This window comes from Scatophagus argus, chromosome 6 (genome assembly GCF_020382885.2).
Source record: "Scatophagus argus isolate fScaArg1 chromosome 6, fScaArg1.pri, whole genome shotgun sequence".
Lineage (NCBI taxonomy): Eukaryota > Metazoa > Chordata > Actinopteri > Scatophagidae > Scatophagus > Scatophagus argus.
The window spans coordinates 21,592,729-21,617,641 of record NC_058498.1 but is presented as its reverse complement, the minus strand read 5'-3'; the positions used below and the strand labels follow the sequence as shown (position 1 = coordinate 21,617,641).

Here is a 24,913-nt window from a genome sequence, read left to right as displayed (position 1 = left end):
CCATTGTTTATCTCTGAAGCGTCTGTTTCCATTGCACTTAAACGCCTCAGATGTTCAGGGTAGGGTTGGGTAGATATCCTGTTTGGCCGGTCCGTATCAGTGTAAGGGCTTCAACCGGTTTAATCTTAAGCAGCATTTTCAGGCGTACGTGGAGAGAGTCAAGAGCATGCAGCTAGTTAGCACTAGCTTCATGATAACTTAGCTCACAGGGTGCTACTTTTCCTCGCTTGTTGTGATGTAGACTACTGGAGTTGAAAGTAGTGCGCACAGTGCTGCTGTAATACTAATTCTAAAATAATGCGTTATACTGTTAATACAAATCAACACTTCCTGTATTTGTTTCATTTTAAAAGCCCTCAAGTGTTTCAGTACAGAGATACCATTTATTTCTTCCTGCGCTTTTATTATGCAACATTTGCAGGAACATGTTGTGGAAAACCCATGGACGTGCAAAATTCCCATACGCACTTGAAAAGTAGTCTTATTAATCTTGAAAAGAAGTCTTATTTTATTTGTTATTTTGATGTTAAACTTTAGAAGAAGAAAAGTTAAGTTCTATGGTTGTTATAAGAAATATAAATGCCATGTTCACAGTTGTGTTTATGGATTGTGGTGGTGTTACACTATTACTGAATGACTGAAAGGCAGCAGCTGCTAAAAATCACTATAGCGGTCCAGTGATGATAGAAGTTGTTGTTGGGTTATTTTACACCCTTTTATTGGGCAAAGTGAGGTGAAGAGGTAGAGACTAATTAAGTGGGGAGACCGAGCCTGACATGCTACAAAGGTTGCTGGCAAGAGTCAAACCAGTGAGGTTTCAGTTATTTGGCCACCAAAGTTCGAGATATTCAAGTTTTATGTGCAGTTGTTTCTCATGTTTTTCCGTAAGATCCAAATGCTTACCACACCTCAAAGTTGTCTGAAGGTTAAAACTGTAGGACAAAGCAAAACAACACTCAGTCTCCCCACATCTCTGAGAGTGAACTATGAGATGGGATGGCTTGTCAGGTGATTTCCTGCTGAAATTGTTTACCCAGTGCCTTGTGTTAGTGTGGGTGTTATTAAATCAAAGGCTGGCTATTTGAGGATTCCAAGCCAATATGAAGTTGTCTTGAAAAAGCCATTGTTCACTTTTTCTTCTGTCTGTTACACCTTGTTTTCATTTTCAAGGTTTCAAAAGTTTTTTGAACTTTTAAACATGTTGCAGTTGAACTAAATCTTGTGTACTGTCAAAGTGGGTTGTCTTTACTGGCTTGCTGTCGATTAAATCAACACTTAAAGCACCGCCTGTTCTGAATTTGGTTTAAATGTGTCTTGAAACATGCTACAATTTTCACATCAAAGTAGTGGGGTGAAGTGTTTGTTTAGTCACTGATCTGTTTGTATTGAAACTGTCACTGTTTATGGAGAGGCAGCTGCTTTACATTTTTACATGGTGAATCTTCTTTAACGTGAGAAAAGACGTTTTGGCCTGTTTTCTATCATTTTCAATTGGTAGCTTACTCTTCTTCATGCTAAAACTCTGTAATAGTACAGAGTCGGCCAAAACAATGTATACACACATCTGGAAAAAAGGGTAATGCCATCTGTTGGGAAAACATTGTACAACAGTACACAGTGTTATTGTAATTTGATCAAACTTCGAAAGAGGTATCTAGAAGTACTTATACAAATTAAATATTTATGCATGTTTTTCTTTTCCTGATGTGTGTATGCATTATTTTGGCTGACTCTGTATTCTTACATGTTCTTATTATTTTTTTACTGCCAGTAGACAGACTAACCTGCTCATCAAATCCATATTTGGAGATATTTTAAGATTTTTGCATTAGGCTTCTTCCTTTTCAGTCTCAAACCAGTCCCCGGCCTCCTCAGTTTTTATGGCTTTTCTTCTGTGTCCGGTATCTTAGATCTTGAGATCTTTTGTACATTATCCTCCTGTCCAGCCTCATTCATGCCTGTGGATTTGTTTGCAGTTTCCAGTTGATAGGGTTTCACGCAGGCCCTCATTTTCTCCTTCCTTGGTTAATGTGGCCAGTATCTTCTCAGTGAGAGATTGGAGGGAGTGTTTATCTCCTGAGCACTCAGGGATGAAGGCTTTGGGAGGTATAGTGTCGACTGTGAGCACAAGAGGGTCTTTGTTGTATCTGTCCTGGACCTTGCCACCTGGCCACTGCCACCTCTTGTTCTCCTCTTTCAAAGTCTGCAACGTGATCCACAGCTTGTGAGACAACACTGCAAGTTGACCTAAAGCTTTGTAGAGCTCGAAATGTTAAGACAAACTTTCATTTATTAGTCCTGATTTGTTGCTGCAGTTTTTAGTTTTGTGTAGACATCGTTATATGGAAAGAATGACCATGTTTATGACATTTTATATGTGATGCTATCTTCAAATATACATGTAACTGATATCTCAACCAGTAAAACAAAATGTGGAAGGGGGGGAGTGGATGAATAATCCTTCCAAAGCTGAAAGAAATGTCAATGTACCCTTTAGTAAGATGCTTAAATTCTACTCCGGTGGAGCTGCTCAGTGGACACAGCAGAGGACTGACTGAACAGGGAAAGTCTGAGGTTAGGTTAGGGTAGATTTTTAACTCCACAATTATTATTGCTAAAACAAATTAATTTTAGCGTGCTGTTCAAAGAAATTTTTGAGTTTTTGAGAGGTGAAGAGAGACAAGAGATTGAATAGTGAAAAAGGAACCGTATGAACTGAAACATCCACAAGGCCTGACTATGATTTTTTTTTTTACATGAAATTATCATATGTGTATTACTGACACCACATCAGTTATCATCAATAACGCTATACTGCCATCAGAAGTATACTGTGTTGACATTCTAGGAATGCCAACAGTGGGTTAATCCCAGTCAAACCCATTTCAAATTTTTCTGTTTTCCGACTCTCATGGCATCCTGTGCAGCCTGTCAAATAACCTTTTATAAGGCAATGGCTGACTTCTGGTTGGCACATTCTAAGGAACAGAAGCCTCTCTCGCTGGTCTGGATTAATTTGCAGATTGAGCTGCTTTAACTCGATAGGATTGCTATCAAGAATATGAAAAGGGATAGGCTAAAGGCAAAGTGACCACAAGATCAGAAAAAAAATGAAGAGCCATGCAGTACGACGAGGTTGCTAACCCGCTTAGTCATGGACAACAGTTTGAAGCTAGCTTACTGGCGAGTATACATGCAGAGACAAAGCGGAGCAGCTTGTTGTATAAGTAGAGTATGCTCTGAGTAGGGTAAAACACTCCACTTAAAGTAAACAACCATGTAACCTGAATATACAATAAAATACAAACATTCAAAAACTATACTTGCGTCTATGTCAAAGAGAAATGCAGGGCTCAAATGAAAACAAAAAACAAAACCCCAGCCACACTGAACCCTGAAATCTGAAGATGATTGTAATGATATATGGGCTAAGCCAGACTGAGGCTACAAACTGAAGGTCCTGGAGAGAGTTCTGTTGGAAGAACATAATATGACATTTGGTGACTGAAAACTGAAATCTATTCACAGGCCTCATCAGGGACAGGATGACTGCTGCATACAATGTTCATTTATTCATATCGGCAAAAGATGCTAATGAAATAATACTCTTTTTTTTTGGAATAAAATTGATTGCTCTTTGATCACATTATGCCTTACCAAAATCATTTCCAAATTCATGGCTCAGGTTGAATATCTCTTTACAATACTCCTGGAGAAAGCCAATCCATTGCCATGGCTGCGGCCAGATACTCCAACAAAGGAATGACTGGACTACAATTGTCAATCAAATAAACTACACAGAAAAAACAAATAATAGGTTATATCTCAATTTTCACAATACATTTAACAATGTTAAACAACAGTTCATGGCTCCATGTGTTGCGTAGATGCATAGTTACAGTATTACTGGCTTTTCCTATGAGGATGGCAACTACTAATAAACAAACTGTTTTTTGATTAACGAAAATTAAAGGTACAGTCAGTGTGCAGGGTTCATGAGCAGGAATGGAATATGATAGTCGTCATGATGTTTTCATTAGTGTATAATCACCTGAAACTAAGAATCGTGTGACTTTGTTGCCTTAGATTTAATACACCATTAATGCTGTATGTCCAGTACATGGAAAGAGTGACTGGTCTGTGTTATCATTCCTCTTCTGATTAGGATAATATAAACTGTCATATTTACATTAGAATACATTTACTGAAAAAGGAATTTGCTTGAGTTATCAATGAGCTGAAAATGATCAGTGTTGCATGTATGCCGTATGTCAGTTCTTTGAAAAGGTCCCATAAAAGATTTATTTTTAGGTTTATTTGACCAGAATTTGCTATCATTTGTTTCATACAGTATGACAAACAGCTTTCTGAATGTGAAAATAGAGGACTGACTAAAATTTTCGTTTTCTCTGTTATTTCATTGTGCTCAGTTGTGATAGAGTTGAGTATTTTCAGATCACTGCAGGTGACAGTGTGTTCTGCCCTTCTATTGTTAATCACTTAACACCACAAGAAAGAAATGGAAATGTCCAGCAGGAAATAATCCCTCAGTGGTGCAAAGTTATTGCACCGGAATTCAAAATGATGTTATTTTCCATTAGTGGTTAAGAAGACTGAAACATTGAAAGGCCTTGGCATCTGTAGTGGCAAACAGCATGGTAATGTGGTGAGGCACTTTATATGCTGTGACCAAACACTAACAAGAATCTTGTTTACAAGCACACCTTTTTAGTAACACTGTTTTCTCATTCCAATGAGCCGAGTGTGTGTGAGTGATGAAAGTGTACTGAGTGGTTCACCTTCCATAACCTCAGGAACCACTTATTCCTCTTTCTGTGTACACTGACAGGCTCCTGTTGCTATTCATTCACATTCCTCTTTTGCAGTTGTTGAAGCTAGGGTGGATTTCTACCGTGCTGTGTGAGGGACAAACTCGAACTTACACTGGTGCTCTTTGGGCCTTTATGCCTGGTTACATAGTTTACTTGGTATTAAAGCAGTGTGGCCACATGTTGAGATGTGGGAGGTACACAGATCTGAGAATAAAAAGGGGCTAAACTGTGTGACCGTGTGCACATATGTTAACTGTCTACATATGCACACATGGAAATGCATTAGAAGAGTTGAGCAGTAAAATATTAGATTTTCAGATTTATATCGCAGCGTTTTCCTATTCTAGTTGTTCTAGGCCAAAGGTTAAAGATGTTGTAATCACTTGTGGAAGCAGCAACCTGTGGCAGCAACCACCATATTAACAGTGCCCAACTTTACAGAAGAAATTAGCATGTTTGCAGTCTGGTTCAAACAGTTTTCTTTGCCTCTATAGCTAATTTACTCTGTTTATGACAACTGAAGGAGGGTGATTTTTTTTATATATATAACTTAAATTGTATTGAAGCTTAAAGTCATGTATAATTGTAACATCTAGTTGACAGCAACCAGGCTTCATTCAGTCCATCTCAGCCCCTCCTCTTTGCCCATTTTGAGATTAGCTGAGAATTAGGTGGACTCAGGCACTTATCAGCATCATTTGTGTTTGCTGAAGGCAGCAGTTTTCAGATGAAAAGTTCTAAAGAATCAACCTACTTGGTAGGTATTAATTAGTAGTAAACAGTGTAAGATATAGCAGCTAATTAGCCCTAATATTTGCCTTAGGAGTTGGTGGAGGCTGAAATAAGAGAGTGATTACATCACTCTACATTTGCCCAGTGGCCAGAAACACAACTCCAAATGAATGCTAAGGTGACTCAGTGTCTGATGATGTAAGGTAGCCAAAAAAATCAATTCATGTACATTTAAGTACAACTAGCAAAGCAAATATAGCCTAACTATATAATGCCAAAAAGAAACAATTAGAGAAAATAGAAAATAGATGTAGTAATACAATGCTTATTATACAGTACTGTAGCCACAAAGACTTGTGCACCCATGTCACCTCCACTTTAATACACACCTATGACGGAGTTTTCTCAGTAGTCTTTGAGAGTTGAATATGAAACTCCCTTAACTGAGTGAACTTAAATGCTCAAATCTGTGTTATTTAGATAGTCAGTCATAGTAATTGTTTAACTATACATTTGATGTTCAGTGTATAGGACCTAAATTTAATGTTAATGTAGAAAGATGTGGAAGCATCAGTTTCCTAATTAAAGGAGAGAAAAGCCAGAAGTGAGACTCTTTCATGTTGTTTAGAAACTAGTTTATGCAACACCCGTCCCCTCTCTGAGAATGTTTTTAATTGAGCCGATGTGAGAAAGAGTCAGAGCTCTGAGACAGCCTGAGGGTACTGGGGGGAGCCTGGGCACATTCTTCCCCTCCCTTTAAACTAGATACTCAGAAAGTGATGGACAGACCCCAGTCTGCCAGACAGACATTTTCAAGAACTGATAGCACTGCCCCAGGCCAGGGTTGAGGATTTCACCAGCAGACTTGCGTAACTTTTTGATGCAGCAGAATCCCCGCGAAGAAAAGCAGTACCAGCCAAGCCATCTAGCTCTCCGATGTTCATGTACTAGGGCATTTCCTGAGCTATGCGTTCACTAAAGACTGAGTGGTCGAACAGACTTAATGTTGTATACATGTACACATTTTTCAAAGGCATTCCGAGCCCTTCCTCTTAGCCCGATCCCTGCCCAGTTCTGTTTCCTGGATAGAAAATTGCGGTCATATTTTGGATGTTGTCTCACTTGAACGTTTTAAAGTTTTTCACTTGGGCACTAAGAGGTCTCAAGTACTAACAGATGTGGTTAGTCCATCTCTCTTACTAGGGAGAAAACCCTCCTAATCCAAGCTGGCAGTTTGAGTGGATATTTTATTATTTTCCTGAGGCTTGCTCTCTGTGTCTGTGTCTATATCTACCTTGAAAATGTCTGGGGTTTTTTTCTTCTTCTTGATTTCCAAATTATTCAGTAAGTGGAGCTCCACGTTTTCTCATTAGATCCTGTTTTATGTGCTCACACAGGCCTAGATGCAGAACTTTACTATGTGCGAGACAATGTGGTGAATCATTATGCCCTCTCCTTCACCATGCCTGTACCCAATGAGACCAACAGCCTTCACTTCACTTGGCATTCCAAGACAAAGGTAAGTCTCAGCAGTGGGAATTATCAGTTGATCGTTTCAGTATTGATTTACTTGCAAGGCCATTTATGTGAAGGAAACTTTTGTTCATCATTCTTTTGTTTATAGGTTGACTACCGGCTTGGTTTCCACATGGAGAACCCTCTTGCCATGAACCAACCACGGAGCAACATCTCCAGTCAGGGGGAGGTGCCCCTGGTTCCCTCTGGTTTGTCAAATATTTAAATAGATGTCATTTTTGTCATTCACTCAAAGGACTCGTGTGCTTCTAGTTTGTAGAATTTGAAAAAAGGTGTCAGTAAACCCGTACGAATTGTTCTGTGTCAACCAGATAGAATCATTTGAATTTGAAAAAACAATACTGAGTAGTTTTAGTTGCAGTTCAGTAATGCAATGTATGTATTGAAACATTCTCGCTACCGTATCATGTTAACTATTAGCAGTGTTTTACAGGAGTAGTTTGACATTTTGGGAGAAAGGCTTGTTCGTTTTCTGGCTGAGAGTTAGATGAGAAAATTAAATCTCACATCTGCCAATAAATACAAAGCCAGGGCCAGCAGCAGAAAGAGTGGAAATAGAGTAAAGACTCAGTTAGGCACTGGTGAGACACAGTAACAACAATCACACACACACACTTTGTTGCTGTTTGTTGAGACTGCTATTTCCCCTGCCAAAGTTTACCAAAGTTGAACTTCTTGCCCACATAGAATGGAAATGAGGAAGCGAATATTCACCGATGTCAATATTTTTTTGCGTTTGACGTCAAGAACATTGGTTCACTTTGACTGAATGAACGTTTGTTGACTTCACCATCCTAGGTAGAGAATGTAACATCGCGTAGCAACATGTGATTGCGGGCAGAGATTTAAAACCAGATATCATGCATTGCAGAACACCAAGTTTCTCTTATCATGTGCATGTGTCTGTGTGTGTCTGCAGTCTTTAGAGTGGACCTCTTCTGTTCCGGCAAGGTAAATGGAGAGACTGTTCTCACAATGCAGCTCAATCTGACCATCCATGCCAACAACTACACAGTGCTCAACTTCAAGAGGAGGAAAATGTGCCCTCATGGTAAGACTCTTAATAATCTAAACAAGTGTACGGTTACAAGTAAGCATCCAGAAACATTTTTTTTCATTTCAGACAGTATCATTATTTCTCCACCTGTAGTGCTTTTTATAGCAGACATCATTACGTGTCATAGCAGGGGAAGCACAGGTGTAATTAATAACACTAATGATTGCTGGCACACTGAGACATTTCATTGGAACAGAGCCATCGTAATGTTATTGGTAACACCTGTGCTTTTCCTGCTGCGACAAGTTAGAAACTGTTTGGCACGTACTGTTGTGATACTTGGAAAAAAGACGTTTTTCTAAAATATATTCAGCACAAAACATGCAGTGCTTGGGGGCATATGCTCTGTTTTGTCAGAGTTCAGAGTGGAGAGTTACAGTGGGAGATGTACAGGTTTTCACATTCTGTATTCGGTTCTGTGCTATTTTCAAACTGCCTGAAGATAATTACATGTGGCCAAGAAGCTTCATGCCATACGCCCCATGGAAACAACTTTATTCCCATCTTATTTTGAGCACAAGTCAAATTAGCAGCCATTCAACATACACAGAGGTTCTTTGTATGCCTGAGTGGTGCTCAAAATGTGCACTGAGTAATCTACCTGTCAACTTTTTTGGGGTCATGCCTGTAATGTTGTGTCTGGGCACCCTGAGCTCACTGACTTGATTATCAGTAAAGAATTCTGGAAGTTGTAACAAAACACAAGCCTCACTTTTGCTTTTTGTCTTTCGATATCTTTATTTGTTTGTACCACTTGTCCATAAGAGGACTAAGGTCTAATTTAATTCTGTATAGGAAATCTGTTGAACGACATTTAAACAACAGTTATATTACATATTGATCATTCGTCTTTTGTGTTATATGTTGATTCTCCTCTAATGAGAAGGAGAGGAATCTGAAACTAAATTTTTTGCTTTTATTAACTAAAGAAGCAAAATCAGTTCTTGTCACTACTTGGTTTTTGATGAAAACATCACAGACATGCATCTTTAAATTACTTGCAAGTTGGGTAAATAATCACTGAAAATGACAAACATTTTGACATCTTCCTGTAACCACATTCACAGTGTTGTCGTCACGTTGTTGCTTTGTAATGTGGCGTCCATCTGATTTACTTCATGAATACTTGGCTCTATGTTTCCTAAGTCCGTGGGATCAGAAATTACTGACCATGAAAAGTTAACCTTCATTAAATACATGAACTGTTTTTTTTCTTAACATACCATATTGAAACTTTCAGCTGTGTGAAGTCTGCTATTCAGCCGACACTGGAGTTGATGAGATTTTCTTTCCCTCTTAGATTCTTCAAAGATTCCCATTCCCCTCAACAATAACAGTCTTCCACGACCTGATTGTAAGTAATCTTGCTCCACATCCTGCCCTACTTATTTCTTTTGAGGCACTCCACATATTGTTTGTCATAGATGGCATTAATCTGATCAGACCTATGCTGGATTAGTATTGAGAAATCCCTCTGTACAGCACTGTACACCAGTCAAATTTACCATAGAAGAGGGAGATGATTTCAGATCCTGATGACTCTTCTTCTACTGAAGTGAACCCCCCACCCCTTGTAGTGGTTTTCCTCTTACAGAGGTATTTATTCAGACTCTTTGTGAGCCCACAGCCCCAGTAACAAAGTACCATTAGTGGGTTGTCTCTCTTCTGCTTGGGTAGGCCAGAGGATCCTGGGGCCCTCAGAGGCTTTTACAGAGGTGATGAGAAAAGCTCTCAGACACTGGATCCTGTGCACAGCCTCTGCTATTCAGACCTCCATTAACCCAAAGTGGAGTCCCTGGTGCACTTAGTGTTTCTCCCTCTTTCACTCGTTTCTTTATGCCATTGCCTTGCCTCATATTTTTGTTCTTTCATAAAAGCTAATGCTGTTGAAGCTTTCTGCAATAAGAATGGCATTTTATGTGCAGGTTTCTTGAGTTTTCTCGAGTTGCTCCTTTGCTTTGTTGTGATTGTTAATGTGTGGCTTGTTTTCATCAGTAGATGGTGTGACCACCCCCACCACCTCCACTCAGGTGTTTTATATAAGTGTGAGCGTGTGCTGCATTGTCATCTTCCTCGTGGCCATCATCCTGGCCATTCTACACCTGCACAGCATGAAGAGAGTGGAGATGGAGGACAGGTTTGTTTGTTTTTTGAAGTATGTCCTGGTTTCAGGCAGACCAGTGTCACTGTCATGTATCAGCTAAGCCAAGTGCACTTGTTACATTTAAGCTAATAAAACCCAGCGCAGCAGGTTGCCTTGTGTCTATCACCTGTGAAAGTTATATTTTTTGCAGAATGCTTCTGTTCAATGACCAACAAAAACAGATCATCTCCGCTGAGAGGATTATATCAAGTTGAAACCTGCACTTTAGCTTTCCTGTTTTTCATTTGTAATCTGTACTCCAGATGGCTGCAGGCAGCTACGCAGGTTATCAGATATCGATGTGAAATGAGATGAGCCACTTGCTATGGGTATCAGGACAGTGATCACTTTGAACTGTACAGAGAGTTGCTGTAATGTTGTTTTGCCAAAGTGGTTTGATTTAATCGTGGTGTGTGATGGATTTCTTGTATTAGACAAAAATATTTTGTATGTATGTCAAGATCCTTTTTCTGATTTCTGATGAGCCTCTGATTAGCATGAATATTAGCTAACTTTTTTACAGAGCTGAACTGATCAGACAACTAATCGATTATATGATTGATTTAAAAAAAATAGGAGCTTAAATAATTCACTGGTTTCAGCTTCTCAGAGGTAAATCTTTGATAGTTTTTGTATTGTTGTTTGTTTTTTGTCAGTGGGGTGAATTGCATCATGTGCTGCATGTCACCTGTTGCTGCAGTAACTTGATTAAATTAGCTAGAATGAAATAAATAATAATTAGTTTGTTTTTAACTACAGAGACATCAGTCATGACTTTGTAAGTGGAGCAGGCTGTTTCAAAAACATTTATTAAGTTATGTGAGAGAAATAAAAATGAAGAGGAGACTCTCAGAACTCTCAGAATAGCAGTAACGCTATGTAGTTTGGGATGCTAATATTTCATTGTTGCCTGTAGGGATAAAAAAACATGCTGGATACAGTGAATATTGTTTGTTCTGTCTGACTTTCAAAATAGCCTAATGCAGAATTTTATTAGTTTGAAAGTAGCTTGTTTCTTGGAAGTTATAAAGGACTTTCCACACAAATTTAGTAATGGATTTACCAGTTGCTACCCATGGATGACCCCCACGTGTTTCTCCTCTCTGTGTCTTTCAGTGTGAGTGACAGTGGAAGCTCTCAGGGCCTGTCGCAGCCATCCACCCAGACCACACAGTACCTGAGGGCTGACACTCCAAACAACGCAGCCCCTGTGACCAGTAAGAGATTTTACTTAGCCAAAGGCAATCAGTACCGAGATGCAACCACAGCTGATGTTCTATTTTAAAAAGATCTGAAACATTTTTGCACTTACAAGATGGCCCCTAGAAATGCTTGATTATATTCAGTCTGATTCAGTCTGCCATCTCAGATTTTTTTTCCTCTATTCTCACACTGGCATCCGCAAATGTGCGTGCTTTTCCAAATGCAATAATCAGCTGTGAATGGCCTAATTAACTTAACTGGTATCATAAGATTGTCATGAAGAAGAGAGTTCCTGCAGCGATGTTCCCTTTCTTTATGTCCCTTGTGACCTATTACTGTCTGAGCAATGTGTAAATGTGCTCACCGTGTGCTTTGCATCAGGCCAACTGCTCAGCATTTAGACAAGCACAAGCAGTCTTTTATGTTAGCCCTGGCAGAAAGTGAGCTGCTCTGAGTTGATGTAAATAACATAGTGGGAAACACACGCGCAGTAACCAAGTTGTGGTGCTAAGGCTAAGCCATATATATATATATATATATATATATATATATATATGCGCACATTGCATTGAGAAATTTATGTTTATGATGTGGTGTTGTCCTTTAATTAGAAGTGTAAGTAAAAGGGCCACGGAATGAGATTTAGGCTTTCCACAATAAAAGCACACGGTGGTTACTATGACAGAACTTGATTTCTTCTGAGTTATGATGTTTTGTCAAATATTTCTTAAATAGTCAGAATGTTTTTTCGCTTCTCTCTCAAGTATATATACTCAAGCTGATCCTCTACCGTGTCTGGCTTCATATGTAAAGAAGAGAAGATCAATACCACTTTTAAATCCAACCAGCAGCTGCTTAGCTTAGCTTAGCTTAGCATAAAGACTCAAAACACAACTGTCCTGCTATGTCCATTGGGAACACAGTGTGCTGACCAGCACCTCTGAAGTTCACTCATTAACCAGTTTTATCTCATGTGTTTAAGTCACACACAAAGCCAAAGTGTCAGAGCGTTTGTTTATTCTGTGTTTAGTCACTTTTTTGCCAAATGAATTACACACAAAACAAATGTAGAGAGAGGGAGAGAATCTATAACCATAACTGTATAAAAAGACCAATTACATTTAATGTCTAGTGAAAAGCCAGATGAACAAAAGATCTGCAATATCTAGCATCTGCACTGCATTATTTATCATATGTGTATTATAATATGAATATTTCATTTTTTAATACCATGGTAACTATTTCTTGGTGAGGGGCAGTAACTTCCTGGAGTCTCCATAGACTGCCTCGCACACCAGCACTATCAAAATGTCTTTACAAACAGAAAGAATAATCAAATGCGAATGTAAATAATGGTTACATAAGGCACTTCCCCGGTCGAAGAATTCAGAATTCACGTGAAGTGTCCAGCAACTTAAAAACAGGAAACATTTTCACAAGAGCTCCGTCTTCCTGTGATTGTGTGTGAAGATATGTGAAGTGAAATGTTTGTTTTAAAATGTCAGAATGAAGTAATCCACAAGCCTTACAAAGATAGTCGTTTACGGGTTATTTTTCTCCACATACATGCAGCCGCTCAGACTACATACCGGATGATTATATGTGTGGAGAGAATCAAACCTTTGACTGTAACCACTTCCTCAAATAATGACATCAATCTCAATCTCACTGAAATGTTTTTATCTGTTGTTTATTTTGGAAACCAGTGGAGAGGATGTGTTTGTGTCTTATTGTCAGTGTATGATCCTTTATTGCCCTCTTGTGGTTACCAATCACATTTCACCTCCTGTGCATTTGTTTGACTCTCCTGCCTTTCCCTTATGTCTTTTGCTTTGCTGAATGTGATTATTTACCCAACTTGCAATTATGGTATCGATCCATCCATCCATTCATTCATTCACGTCATGTTGTAATTTGAGTGGGCTATCCCTTAAATCACTTCTTTCTCACTGTCTCCCACCCTCCACTCCCTCCCTGTCCTCTTGTCATCAGACAATCACCCTGGTTCTGCACCCATACTCCAGCTTGCTGCCTCCTCCTTCCAAAACCCTGGTGCTCCCCCCCATGAAACCAAAAGTAAGTTCCAGTAAAACACCAGAGACGACTCAGAACTGTAATACTGTTTTGTCGTCATGTGAATATTAACACTTTAACCGTGTTTTGTCCATAGTTTTACTGAACTTTACGCTGTGTGAATAAATACTGTTTACTGCTTCATTTCTCCGCCTTCATCTACTGCTTCTGAGCAGCAAGTTCATAATTATAGAAGGTCAGTCCTTTGGAGGTCTTGGTGGCTTTTCCAAGCCTCAAAACCCTGACTACAGCATCTCACTTGCTTTATACTAACATTTACTGTCACCTTTGTCTGGCAGCTTTGCATTTTGTTCAGGCATTTGGAATAAAAACAGAATATTCACAGAAAGGCTCCACCTATTAGTACTCAAACAGTATTTTATTAATTGATCTGCAGAAAAATTTCAATAACCCATGCAAATAATTCATATTGTTAGAAAACTCAGCTTTTCTGATCACATCATTTATTCTAAAGTGTTTTATGTCATAATTGGTGGCATTCCAGAGTTAGAGTATGAGTGATTTCTGATGTTGCAAGTATTGTGTGTGAAATATAACTTCTTGTTTACCAGCTGCAGAAAAAGAATATTATATATAAATTTAGTATTATATATTTATATAATAGTACAAAGAGCCTTAATTTTGTCCTCTGTTCTATCACAGTTTTTTAATTTATTGTATTTACTCTCATGCACATAAAAATAATTGATGCTCTTTGTTTGAACTGTAGGGGGCAGCATTGACCTTTACTGATTAGTACCTACTATACAGTTTACACGATACAGCCGAGAATTAAACCTTCAATTTAGGTGCCATTTGTTACATTGTCTGCATCTCTGAACCCAGATAAATGTTTCTTGGCTTGTCTTTTGGTTTAAAACCTTAGCTTGACCCCTTCTGCTTCATTCCCACAACAAACTATCATATGTGGCTCACAATAACAAGAAAAGGCTGTCGTCTGCTGGAGGCAGATTCACTGTCACTGTTTCCAACTTTATCTGGAGGTTGTTTGTCTGTGACTTTTCCATCGTCTCCATTCATCCACTGGTTTATCTAAAGTCTGTCTCAGCCAGTGTACACAGTTGAGTGTGGCACTTGGACCAGAGTAGCAGTGAGCTGCAGGGACAGGAGGTTAGAATGTGTTATCTCTCAACGCTGACATGTTGTGTACACATGGAGTGTGTTGATGTAAAAGGGTCGAATTTGTACTGTTTGCTCATCTTTGTGAAGACTCTGTGAGGAATTTTCTATCAAAATTCACTCACCCCCCTCAGTAAGCCAGCAGCAGATGACAGTGAGTACATAGGCAGGTTATGTAATGGGAGTGCTGTAATACAGGACTTTGCATGAAGCCACTTTAAAGTAACCTGTGCAGGGTACTGCTGTATGTGTCTTGCTGACCATATTTCTTGTAATTGCTGGAATTCTTTGAATTCATATGAGAAAAGTGGCTCTGTCAAAAATGATGCAAAGCAGAAGTTCCCACAGGTGGTTTTCTGTTGTTAACCAGTTAAATGACTTGTCATTCTCTTTGAAAGTCTTCTGTTTACATTCAGATCATGTGTGCCTTTAATGTAAGTCTGTGTTTTTCTATCCTCACAGGTTACCCATCTCTCCGCATTGAGAAGAATGACCTGAGGAGTGTTACTCTAATGGAGGCCAAAGCAAAAGTGAAAGACATTGCCATTTCAAGGGAAAGAGTCACACTGCGAGACGTCTTGCATGAAGGTACTACTCACCTCTGCAATTTTATTGCATATGTGAGATTTGAGTGGCAGGTTGGTGGAGGGATTTTTGATGGAGTGGCTGTAATTGTAACCACCATGTAGGTATGTATTTTGGTGTGCACCCCATACAAAAGACATAAATCAGCGAGAAAGAAGTCTTCAAAATGCCAACAAATAAGAGATCCATACAAATGGAACAAAGCAAGAAAAAAACAAAGCAAAACATTTGAGCAAGAGCCCTCCTCCTGCATGCTCTACACCGGTGCCAACCCTCACTTAAGCAGATTAAAAAGTGCAGCTGCTGTATATATAAAATATAAAACCACACGATTGTGAAGTTTGGATATTCTTCAGATGAGGTTTTATGGCCAACTCACTATGTATCACAGTGTCACTCAGAATCTTTCTTCTCTGTTCTCTTTCACAGTACAAAACAGTACAGTAACTATCAAGTTTGCCACTTGAGAAACAAGTGCAAGAGAAATTCAAAAGTTGTTGCATGATCAGTTGAACATCTCTTGTGTGGACTCCTGCACGGACACTTGATTTGTATTTATTTTGAGTAGTTTAATGGATGTGTTTTCACTGATACACGTCTGGATTATCCTTCATGTATTTGTGATACAAAAAGGAGACACTGACTTATGAATATTATGATGCTTTTTCCCTGCAATGTATGAGCGTGCGTGCTCAGATCAGTGTTGGTAAAAACTTGCCATGAACCTAAAATAGCAAAAGTTTGTTTTGGCTGAGGTAGTACAAATACAACAAGGCAGAAGGCCTAAATCTTTCTTTGGCTTTATATCAGAGATAAACACAACTATCTGGGCTTCAGTTTGGCTCCATCAGGATTCAGCATCATCATAGCATGATGGAACTGAACAAGACTGTACTTCACTTTCTGGAGGTTTGCCCATACTGGGGTTTAGTGTGGCTGTGTGGATGATGTAATCGCTCCCCAAGGGTGTCTGCAACACAATGGAAGAGAAGCATGTGGGTGTTCTGTTTCTTAATGCCACTTAAAAGGCCCTCTGTTGGTTTATGTTTATTGTACTAATTGTGCATTCTAATTATTTTTAGCTGACTTTAACGTGTTGGTGTTTACAGTACAAAGGGTGTACCTGAACCTCTCAATCTCAAGGTGACATGGCCCAAGAGATGGCAGTGTTTTTTGATCCCGACTGAAATATCTTAATAACTGCTGGCTGGATAGTCCTGGGATTTTCTACAGACAACCATTCTTCCATCAGGGTGGATTATAATATCTTTCATTTCCCTGTCTCAACACCTTTATAGCTTCCGAAGATGTTGAAGATAATTTATTTTGCTGTTTGTGTCCGTCTGTTACCTTACCTGCTCTGAATATAGCAGTCTTTTAGTGAGTGTGACAGATTGTACTTTGTAAGGGTGTGGTATCTTTAAGTGAAGACTTGTTTAGCCTTTATGATATCTTGGCCAAACTCTGAAGAGGTGTCACATTGCCTTGCGCAATGTGAGGGTTTTTTTTCTTTGTTTGTTTTGTTGTTGTTGTTTTAATAAAATGTGCTGTCTTGATATAAATATTGATACCAGGTAATGCAAAGTAGGTAGAAGGTTCAGTGTGTCTTAACTATATTATCAAAATGACAGCAAATGCAAAACAAATACAGGACATACAAGGTCATGTCTCAGAGACAGTTCAACTCCAAGTGGAGTTTTGTTTTTGGGAGTCAGCATGTCCAGACAGGCTTCAAGGAGAAGATAGGGGTGGAAGGGTAGGAGTTACACACTAACCCTGTTGTTACGCTTCATCTCCTCTCCTGTTGAAACACCAAGACACAGTTATCCTTAGGGCTCAGATTTTTTTTTCTCATCTTATGTTCATGGTTTATCTTCATAAATGACATTTTACCTCAGAAAAGTCCTGAAGCAAAGAGGTGACAGTTTATACAAAGGAGAAGATGAACACATTTCACTTATTCTCATTGTGTATGTATTTCTGAATCACTCTCGGCGATGAAAGATCCCCTGAGCTCCAGTGAATCTTTTGTTTTGGCTCTTGCCACTGAGAGAGCAGCCAAAGCTGCCTAATCTCATTAGGAGACACAGCATTTTAAGCAGAAGCCTGTCCATCTCTGTTCGCAGATCAGTCAGGCATGACGGCCTGTGAGTGAGGTGACATTTGGATGTTTGCATGTGATGCCTCTGGCTGAGTCTCTCCTGCCCTTTTCCTCAAATAAAACCCTCTGGTTTGTCTTTGACAGGCACGTTTGGCCGCATCTTCCACGGGGTGCTGGTGGATGAAAAGGACCCCAGCAAGGAAAAGCAGGTCTTTGTGAAGACAGTGAAAGGTATGCACTCCATCGTGGCTTATCACAGTTGAAGGCACGTGTCAAAGAAATTAAAATATTGTCAAGTCAAGTGTGTTGTAAGTTTCCCAATTTCTTATATTAATGCAACTGACTGTGGGTTTGTTTGGAAAGCAAGCTGTGCAGCGCTCAGTGAACACCAGTGAACAACATCAGATGGTCGTTCAGCTGAAACACAGCTGAACAGTTGACGGTGTACACCTTTAGATTTAATTATTTTTCTGCAGTGTGCCCCATAGGTTGTTGAGCAAACACCGTCCATCAGAAATAGTAGGTGTTTTTTAATGGCTTCAGCAGATGGCCTTACTTGGTTTCTAACCGGTAAACAGGCACACACATTTGACAGTTAATGAATTATATAGCTTAGTCATCTTGCAGGGTTTGCATGCCAGTGAAAAAAGTCCTTAATGCTGGACTGTCAGGTTCTTTGTTAGCAGCATGCGTCAGCTTTCTCTGCCAGTTGCCTTCTGACCTCTCCATTCTCCCATGTTTACTCAGGGAGGGGTGGATACCACTCAGTGAACAATATCCTCATGCCAGTCCTGGGGTTGTTTAAATCTTTACTTCCTCCTCATGCGCCTTTGGGAAGGGAACAATACTGCTTTCCATAAGCACCAGACGATGGCAAAGCTGCTCACACGGATTAAAAACCGGACCTCAGTTAGCTTGGCACAAGTCAGTTTTTCTCTGAAGTTTCCCACTACAACATGACTGTTAGCAGAGAAATTCGTGCCAGGAAACCAATACAAATCAAATACGACATGGGGCCTGAGAGTGCAGAAATTACATCCTTAGCTTTTTAACTTGTTTACTACACAAGTCGTGCCACATTTCTCTGTGTAATTTTTGATGATATTTTGTGTCTGATTTAATTGTTCAGATCATGCGTCTGAGGTTCAGGTGACCATGATGTTGACTGAAAGTTGCAAGCTTCGTGGACTTCATCATAGGTAAGTACAAGCAAATACAAAACACAGTTTCTTTAAATAGATTTTTTGTGGCATTTTCCTTTTAATCCTTTTTAAAGCATCAAACGTAAGAATAGAAAAATATTTAAAGAGAAGAATACTATCATGTAGCCCCAATACTGTGTGCATCTCAGAGCACTCAGTCATCGTCACATTGCCAGATACTGAACTCATTGTTAACCTGTACTGTGGTTATAGACACTTGTTGGTTTCTTTATTGTTACTGTTGTACACTTTTTCAACAGTTTCAGTTCTTAATGTAGCAGTAAATATTCTGGCCCTTATTCGATCAGAATAGGTCCTGTAGTCATCTTGGTTTGACAAAAGAACACCACACACGTACATACAGAGAACACACTGACGTACTGGACTGTGAAGGGATAGAAATATAACACTCAGTTGAGCGTGTTCTATTGTGGATTTTATAGCAGTCATTTCTTTTGCAAACAGCTGCAGTTTTGATAGAGTGGGCCACAGTCTGTGAATTATTTTGCAGTAACGATAGCATTATTTTAACACATTTTGCTTCAAATTTCTGAGGGTGTTTAGACTTTATCTGTACTGTCTTTATGTGGAAAGACTCTTTCTCAGAAAGACTCCTTCCTTCTTTTTGAGGTCAGTAAGCTACAAAGAATTGCTGACACTGTTTCTCTCTACCTTCCAGAAATCTGTTGCCCATAAGTCATGTGTGCACAGAAGATGGAGAGAAACCCATGGTGCTGTTGCCTTTCATGGCTTGGGGGAATCTCAAGCTATTCCTGCGGCAGTGCAAGTTGGCTGAGGCTAACAACCCACAGGTAAGCCTTCGACTCTGCATATGTTTAGCTGAGGTAAAAAACAAAATCATGACCGTTAAGATGTCTCAGGGCAACTGGATTGAGGCATTTATTAAACTATTAAAATGAATCCCCCAAATTGGAAGAAAAGTCTTTTATTTTATCCCAAGAGTCGGGCCTGAAACAAGGTTTTGTGTGTTTGCAGAAATCAACACCTTCCAGTAACTACTGTTTACACTGTTCATAGAATGACTGTTGATACAGTCATGAAGCCGGTGCTCAGGGCACAGATTATTATGCGCAATGTAAAACAATCAGGCTTTTGTACAGATTAACCCCCTGAAGTCTTTGATGCGCTTGGCAAAGCCACAGCACAGATCCAACCAATCAATCATCTCCAAAATACAAGATGTAGCAAACATTGTGCAGTCACAAGATGAAGCTTGCCATCCTGCTGCATTAATCAAAACCTCTTTGTAAAGGTTCAGGTAACACATCTGCACCTTCGTTCTCAGTAATCTCATTATGTAGTTTTGGCGTTTTTAGGAGACAAAGACACAGTCATTAAGTTAGGCTGTTGCAATAAACATTGAGCTATAAATCAGAAATGTTTCAGTACTGGGGAGATAAATCTCTGGGGAAAGCACTGAGGGAGCACAATGCTGCAGTGTGGCATTCATTCTGAAAGTGAACATCTGGTTTGGAAGGTAGAACAGTGGTGGTGGGGGGGGACTGTTGAGTGTTGACCTTTGCCACAGTTGTCATTTTTTCACTGTCAAGCAACTGTTAACGCTACACTGTACAAGACCGAGAGCCCGACTGAGCTGCCTGGTTCCAGATACACACCTGTCAGATTTACATGAGTTGTTGACTTTAGCCTTCTTCACACGTATGTGAATACTTTGTAGAATGAACATTTTCCTCCCCGCTTTGGCCTCTTGTTCACATTGGCAGATTTTTTTTTTTTTTAGCATATTCTGAAGTTCATCTTTTTGTGAGTGTAGACTGGCTTGTTTATATTTGTTTGCAAGCTTCATCACAAGTTAGTTTTGCACTTTTCTATGGGTTTTGGATGAATTTATTCAAACAGAATAAGCTCAATACGTTTGCACTGACATTTGACGTACCATTGACGTGGACTCTGTTGGCACTCGCTGGCCCTGAATGCTTGTTTAAGCATGTGAAATCGTTCTTGTGTTTACAGAGATATTTTGTAGAGAGAATATTTTGTGTGGAGAGAATTTTTTTTAATCAAAGGAAATTAATATCCATTTATAAAACGATCTGTATTTGTGTGGTCAAGTCCTAAAGTGCTCTTATCTCTGCTCGCTGGTTGCCAAAACTTTGTTTTCCTGTTTTGTGGGATTAATTAATTAAGGTTATATCACACTGTGAGATAAGATTAAACAGCCCAAACATTTCCGGCGTGTGTCAGAGCCAGGTACTGTGCAGCTGACTGGATACAAGAACATATGAATACAGACACTTGTATATGTATATGGGTCTGCAGAGTTGTCTTGTAAGCTATACAGGATGTTTATGTACATTACAGGAGCTGCCTCACTTTGTTGCCAGTCGGGGTCTTTTCTCTCGACAGTATAAGGCTTCCCTCAGACACACCTGCTGCCTGAGCCATTGTCTACAAGCCCTTCAGGAGCTCCAAGCACAGAACAAACAGCTTTCTTCAGTTTCAGGCTCTGGCTCAAACCTTTGAGTTAGAGTTTCTTGTGTTTCAGGTTGTTTTTCAGGCATCGCCACAGTTATTACAGTTCATTCTAAAGGAACAAACCCACACTATGGCGAGCCATCAAACAACCGTTGAGACATTTCACTAAAAAATAGAATTGGCCAAGCCCTGTAGTGACCCTAAAGGAAAGGTTAGGTCATCACCACTATGTAGGATTCATCTTCTTGGCACAATGGATATTTGTACCGGAGTCAGCATCAGGTAGTGATTTCACTAAAAGCAAACGTAAACCAGCTAGAGGACTGACAGACCAATCTCCATGCCTAGAGTCTTACTGCTAGGATGACATGCTTTGTAGTTGTATTTACTAGAGAGTAGGACTGCTTTCCAGCACTGTTAGCATTGGGATAATTATGTAACCAACCACTGTTTGAGCTAAGCCTTTTCCAAAGCAACAGTATTTCTTGAAGCAAGTATTGTTTTTCAGTAGATTGCATTTAAAGACTGAAATAGTCTTTGTGTATGCAACTCCTGTTTTTGACCCGTGGTATATTCAAAGGAAATAAGAACAATTTGACACAGAAGACCAGTTTCAACAGAGTCACGTCAGCTGTGGTCTCCTGTCCCCACTCACTCCCTTTTTGGGTTTTTCCTCTCTCTCCTTCTCAGTTGCACATTGTCTCTCTTTCTCATTTCCTTTCAGGCAATCTCTCAACAAGACTTGGTTTACATGGCGATCCAGATTGCATGTGGAATGAGCTACCTGTCTCGCAGGGAGGTCATACACAAAGACCTCGCTGCCAGGAACTGTGTGTAAGTGTCCCTGACCCGGCTCCAAGTTGTTGTCATTTGTCTTCAATTCTTTCCTGTAGCTTTCAGGTGATTTGCTTTGGAATTTAATCACTAGAAAATAAAGACTCTGCCCCCCCACCCCCCACCCTCCCAACAGCATTGACGACAACATGCAAGTGAAGATCACAGACAACGCCCTTGCCCGAGACTTATTTCCCATGGATTACCACTGTCTGGGGGATAATGAGAACAGGCCCGTCCGCTGGATGGCCCTGGAGAGCTTGCTCAACAACGACTTTTCTAGTGCAAGTGATGTGGTAAGCAGCACCGCACATACAGTTTACTTCTTGCAGCTCCTGCAAGCAACCCTATAATTAAACTTTCCTGTCTCCCAAGAGGAACATCAGGGAACACGATACAGAGTCATTCTCAGAGGCTTGGTCAAGGTGTCAGAGGGAAGGGAGGAGCGGTGTGTATCTCGGGCTCTTCCCTCTTTCCTGTCTCAGGGTAGCAGAGCAGGCGTGTCGGAGACAGTCAGGAAGCTCAACAGATCCTTAGAGACACCAGTCAGACATACCCCCACCCCCTCCGCATTCCTCTTATGGTCACACTGCTTGATGACAATTAACCTCCTCCCCAACATTTACAGTTAACGGAGGTCTGGCTTTGCCATCCAACTAAGGTTTATGGGAAGTCCAGACAAGTAGCTGGAGCTGTGCAGCATCATCATACATGCCATTATTATGCACATAAATACATCATAGCCTCATGTCAGTGGTTATGCATGTTGGATACCAAGCTGGACAGGATGAATAAATGATTATTAAGCTTAGTGGGGAATGTTGGCAGAGCGCGGGTACTGATACAGGAACAGGGTGGATTAATGTACATCACCCCTTCCCATTACCGTGCCCTGTGTCCCCAGTCACTCCCTTTACATCCTTTAAAGGTCTGGTGTCAACCCATTAATCAGGATAACTTTATTTATAGCACTTTTAAAAACAAGTTACAAAGTGCATGACAAAGAAATAAAAACAGAAGGAATACCACCTGATAAATAGTTGATGCAGTAATAATGACAAGCAAGGTATGAAGTAAAAACAGAGAAGTAACTGATTCAAGAGAAAGCAGTTCTGAAAAAGTTCTCTTTTAAGACAGACTTGAAAGCAGACCTTGAGCTGGAGCCTCGACTTAGAAATTGCCAACAAAGCTCTGCAGGAGGATCTCAGGCTGCATTCGAGCTGATAGAGGGCTTAATAAATTTGTGATATAACCAGGGGTCAACCCCCAACATGCTTTAAAGGTTATCATGAAAATTTCAAAACCAGTTCTAAAACTGCCCAGTGTAGAGATACTAAAACAGGCATTTTGGAAGGACCCTTACAACTGATAACAGTTTCTGTGGTTAATTACAGGAAACCTCCACTTCAGCCCACTCTCACCCATTCTCGGAAACCTTGCCAACACAATTACTGTACTCGGCCCCTTCCTTTGTCAGAGGTCGGTCTTACTCGCCCACTTACCTACCTCGATCACCTCAGTCCCATTCATGACGCATATTCTAAAAAGGATCATGAGGCTTTGTGGAAGGTCTTTGGGGAACCTCTCAGGGGGATCTTAAACCTCTCAAACCTAATGCACTGCAGTATCTCATGATTCCATCTGTTAGGATTGAGTTGGCAGGCATGTGTCCATTTAAGGAGAATAAGCCTCCTAACGAGCAGAGTGGTGAATGCTATATGTTGACGTGTGGGTGTGTTGAGCATTGAAGGACTTCTGAAAGCGGCAGTGAGGGGGTCGGGCTCCCTTACCCAGGACCATGCTAAGTGCATCAGTAATGCAGAGCAAAGTTCTGATAACTGTGGCCACACCTGTTGCATGAGTCTTTTTTGTCAGGTTATATTCTTACATTGTGAAAATGTGTAAAATCAGTCTGTGCTTTTTTGCACATATAGTAGTGTGCTCCAGGACCTGGTCCCTGGAAATATAAACAAATTAGGTTTACCTTGTAAATATGCCCCTTCAGCCTAGCATTAAGTGATAGAAAAGAGTCAGTCATAAAATTTGGAGGACAGTGAGTAAACTGAGGAAATGGCTTTGCACCAAGTGCCAAATCTGAGAAAAGCAGAACTTGTTAGTATTGGCAAGATTAAATTTTGCTGATCTTAAAACACTGGAGAAACACCTTTAACACAGAAGTAATTAATAGTCAGCAGACCTTTGTTTGACCTTGTCTGGAAAACTGAGAAGGGACCATCTGCAGGCATGCAGACCCTACAAACCACACCCGCTATCATAATTTGTTAGCATTGAATGTAAAGCAGCTCTAGCGTCCAAAACACACCCACCTTTATTCAGCGCTATGGGGGCTGAAGAAGACAGCTGAACACAACAGATAAAGATAAAGGTAGCAGTCCAAGCAACTATGACTCAAACAAATGATGGTGGACAAGTGTAGTCTGAGTCAAAGCAATATATGATAGATAGATAGATAGATACTTTATTGATCCCGAGGAATGGCAAATAATAGATTAATGCAAACAAAAGGTGGCTATGTAAAACAAAATAATCTGAAAAAATAAACAGTTAAGTTAGCCAACTGTGTTAACGTAACTGCTAAACATACAGTATATACTGTGCTACTACACATATTTATCAACTTCCTTCATGTTGGTATTCTGGCTGCAGCTAGATATTCTCGGAAAATCTGAGCAGCATGTTTATTATTGGGCGTTGCCAAGCACTGGAGCTGGACCTGACGACGGGTATAAGCCAAACTGTCTTCTAAACTCTTTCCAAATTGTTGAAGTATTAGTAAGTATAAGATTCCAGTTGAGTTCTGAGCAGCTTGTTTAATTGAGATAGAGATAACCTGGAACAAACCAGCCAGAGTGAGAGATATGAAGTGGACTTTTCCATCTGAAGCTGCAGAAAGCACAGTTCAACGATGGACTTCACCTGTTGGACAAAGTGAAGTTTATTCCAAAAGATAACACCCAGATTCCTGCCCTGTGTTTTCATGCAACAGGGTAGAGAACT

The 24,913-nt window shown here is 40.0% G+C and overlaps 1 protein-coding gene across 3 annotated transcripts in view; it reads left to right on the top strand.

Annotated features, from left to right (window-relative positions):
* ryk (receptor like tyrosine kinase) overlaps positions 1 to 24,913 on the top strand; it is a 34,969-nt gene that overhangs the window by 6,132 nt on the left and 3,924 nt on the right. Inside the window, exons 2-14 of one of the 3 annotated variants that reach the window (XM_046391669.1) lie at positions 6,962 to 7,083; positions 7,189 to 7,288; positions 8,020 to 8,151; positions 9,458 to 9,511; positions 10,156 to 10,294; positions 11,417 to 11,517; positions 13,496 to 13,579; positions 15,179 to 15,304; positions 17,547 to 17,633; positions 18,532 to 18,601; positions 19,284 to 19,416; positions 21,786 to 21,895; positions 22,032 to 22,191. In XM_046391669.1, the coding sequence (XP_046247625.1) occupies positions 6,962 to 7,083; positions 7,189 to 7,288; positions 8,020 to 8,151; positions 9,458 to 9,511; positions 10,156 to 10,294; positions 11,417 to 11,517; positions 13,496 to 13,579; positions 15,179 to 15,304; positions 17,547 to 17,633; positions 18,532 to 18,601; positions 19,284 to 19,416; positions 21,786 to 21,895; positions 22,032 to 22,191 (1,418 nt within the window). Of the gene's footprint in view, positions 1 to 6,961; positions 7,084 to 7,188; positions 7,289 to 8,019; positions 8,152 to 9,457; positions 9,512 to 10,152; positions 10,295 to 11,416; positions 11,518 to 13,495; positions 13,580 to 15,178; positions 15,305 to 17,546; positions 17,634 to 18,531; positions 18,602 to 19,283; positions 19,417 to 21,785; positions 21,896 to 22,031; positions 22,192 to 24,913 lie in introns of all 3 variants that reach the window. The other 2 variants (XM_046391668.1, XM_046391670.1) reach the window with 2 other exon arrangements.